General features: G+C 47.4%; 1 protein-coding gene across 2 annotated transcripts in view; it reads right to left on the bottom strand.

Moving 5' to 3' along the window:
- Positions 1–1,858, bottom strand: part of LOC102306336 (protein NDRG3) — a gene marked incomplete in the record, with an annotated part of 24,589 nt that overhangs the window by 7,226 nt on the left and 15,505 nt on the right. For both annotated transcript variants that reach the window (XM_042226427.1, XM_005936606.3), the window contains 5 exon segments: positions 352–399; positions 480–531; positions 616–681; positions 1,311–1,414; positions 1,509–1,565. In XM_042226427.1, coding sequence (XP_042082361.1) covers positions 352–399; positions 480–531; positions 616–681; positions 1,311–1,414; positions 1,509–1,565 — 327 coding nt within the window.

Below are 1,858 nucleotides of genomic sequence, written 5' to 3'. Positions count from 1 at the left end.
CAGCTGAAGGACAAAAATTAAAAATCCAGATCTGTGGAGGGTGGGAGTTTTAAAGGGTGCAGGGTATTTATTATGATATATGAGACTCTATTAGAAACATAAATACTGTGCAGCCTAACATAACAGTACTGATATGGTTAGCTGTGCAGTTCAGACCATCCAAGATGTTTGTGTTTCAGCTGCAGTGAGTGAAATTCGGGTGTTTTTATGGGTCCCTTACTTGGTATGTGTACGCTGATACATGTGTTGCATCCACATAGTTTACGACTGCAGCTAATCCAACTAACTAGCCCCCCCACCCCAGGTGACATCATCAGGTTTCATAAATAAAATGATGAGTAGAGACGGTACCTTGAGCAATGTGGTCTTGGTGGGATTCATTCTGGAGTTACACTCCACCTGCAGAGCGCACAGACAGTGTTCACTAGAATGTGACATCATTTACTGGCTGTTGTCATGGAAACAGGGCAGCCACTCACCACGACATCAACGGCAGGCGACGAGTCCCCGACGACCAGCAGAGTGGGACACCTGAGAAACGAGCACGCCGAATAACGGAACGAGTCACATGACCGTCAGACATGTTGAACGAGGTGAAAGAAGACGAAGACATACCTGACGGTGGTGGCTGTGTTCTCATTCAGGCCAGAGACAGGACGCTCCATCTGCAGCTCGGCGCGACTAACACACACACACACAGTAAGGCAGTGAAGTGGACACAGTGAGCTGCAGCATCAGTGAGTCTGGGATTTTCTTTCTTTGTAAGGAGCTCGGATCAGATCGAAGCAACGATAAAACCAATGAAAATCTGAAGCTTTCTGAAGGGTCCTTCAGCCTGTTAGCACTCTGCACTGAAACTTGACGTGAATAATGATTTGCTCACACCTGTGATGTGAGGATGTCTGTTCTGCCACCTGAGCTGTCAAAACACATGTGTCTTCTTCCTAAAGATCAGCACAGCTCTTATTTCCAGCTCCCGTCCGCTGTCACTGATGATGATTACAGGGGCTTGAAAGCAAAGCTGTCAGTGTGCGCTCTGCAGCCTGCTCTCTGTTAAACACTGTTTCTCAGATAATTACGGAGCATTTTGTTGCCCTGAAAGATGCAATTAGTCCAAACAACCTCAGTGTTTGGGTCAGGGTGCTTCTGAAAAATGAAGCATCACTTTAGCTTCAGATCGAGCTCTGAAGCAGGAAACATCCAGGTTTCCACCACATAAACCGACAGCTGTGGAGGACGATTTGAGGCGAGGATTAATCGCATTTATAAATTGCATTTATTCATCACATCCACAGTGTTCAGTGTCCTACCTGCTGTAGCTGTTGTAGAACATGGCCAGGTTGTCCTGTGGTATATCCTGAGAGATGTGGAGTCGATACGTCTGGATTATTTCCTTGTTCTCTGTTAACTCGTCCTAAACACACACACAAAGCACACACAGGTTTCAGTGGTGGTTAACCACAGCTTAGAGTCACACAGAACGAGCCTGCAGTGCCTGCTGTCCTCACAGTGCTGAAGTGATGCCCCATGATGATGTCCACCAGGTTGCTTGTCCAGCCGCTCAGCTGCAGGAGACAAAAGACCAACAGACAAACTGATTCTTGGTGTTCGGCTGACAGTTTAAATGATGCTGTCTCTGTTCACACGCAGTGACTAACTGTAAGGACAGTTGAACTCTGGAGCTTGCAGACAGACCTGAGCTCGTTCAGAGCTCGCCTGCAGATGTGTCTTTCTGCTCCGTATTCTCACTCACTCGACCTGCTCTCTGCGGTTTAGACGAGGATGCTGCCTGAGCACAGCTGAACCTCTCACTGTGCATCCATCGAATAATTACCGCTCGGACATCACACAGACTTTT

Source organism: Haplochromis burtoni, unplaced genomic scaffold, assembly GCF_018398535.1.
Source record: "Haplochromis burtoni strain Fernald_Lab_line unplaced genomic scaffold, NCSU_Asbu1 Contig_211, whole genome shotgun sequence".
Classification (NCBI taxonomy): domain Eukaryota; kingdom Metazoa; phylum Chordata; class Actinopteri; order Cichliformes; family Cichlidae; genus Haplochromis; species Haplochromis burtoni.
Note: the sequence above shows the minus strand (reverse complement) of the source record. Positions and strands in the feature narration are given on the sequence as shown.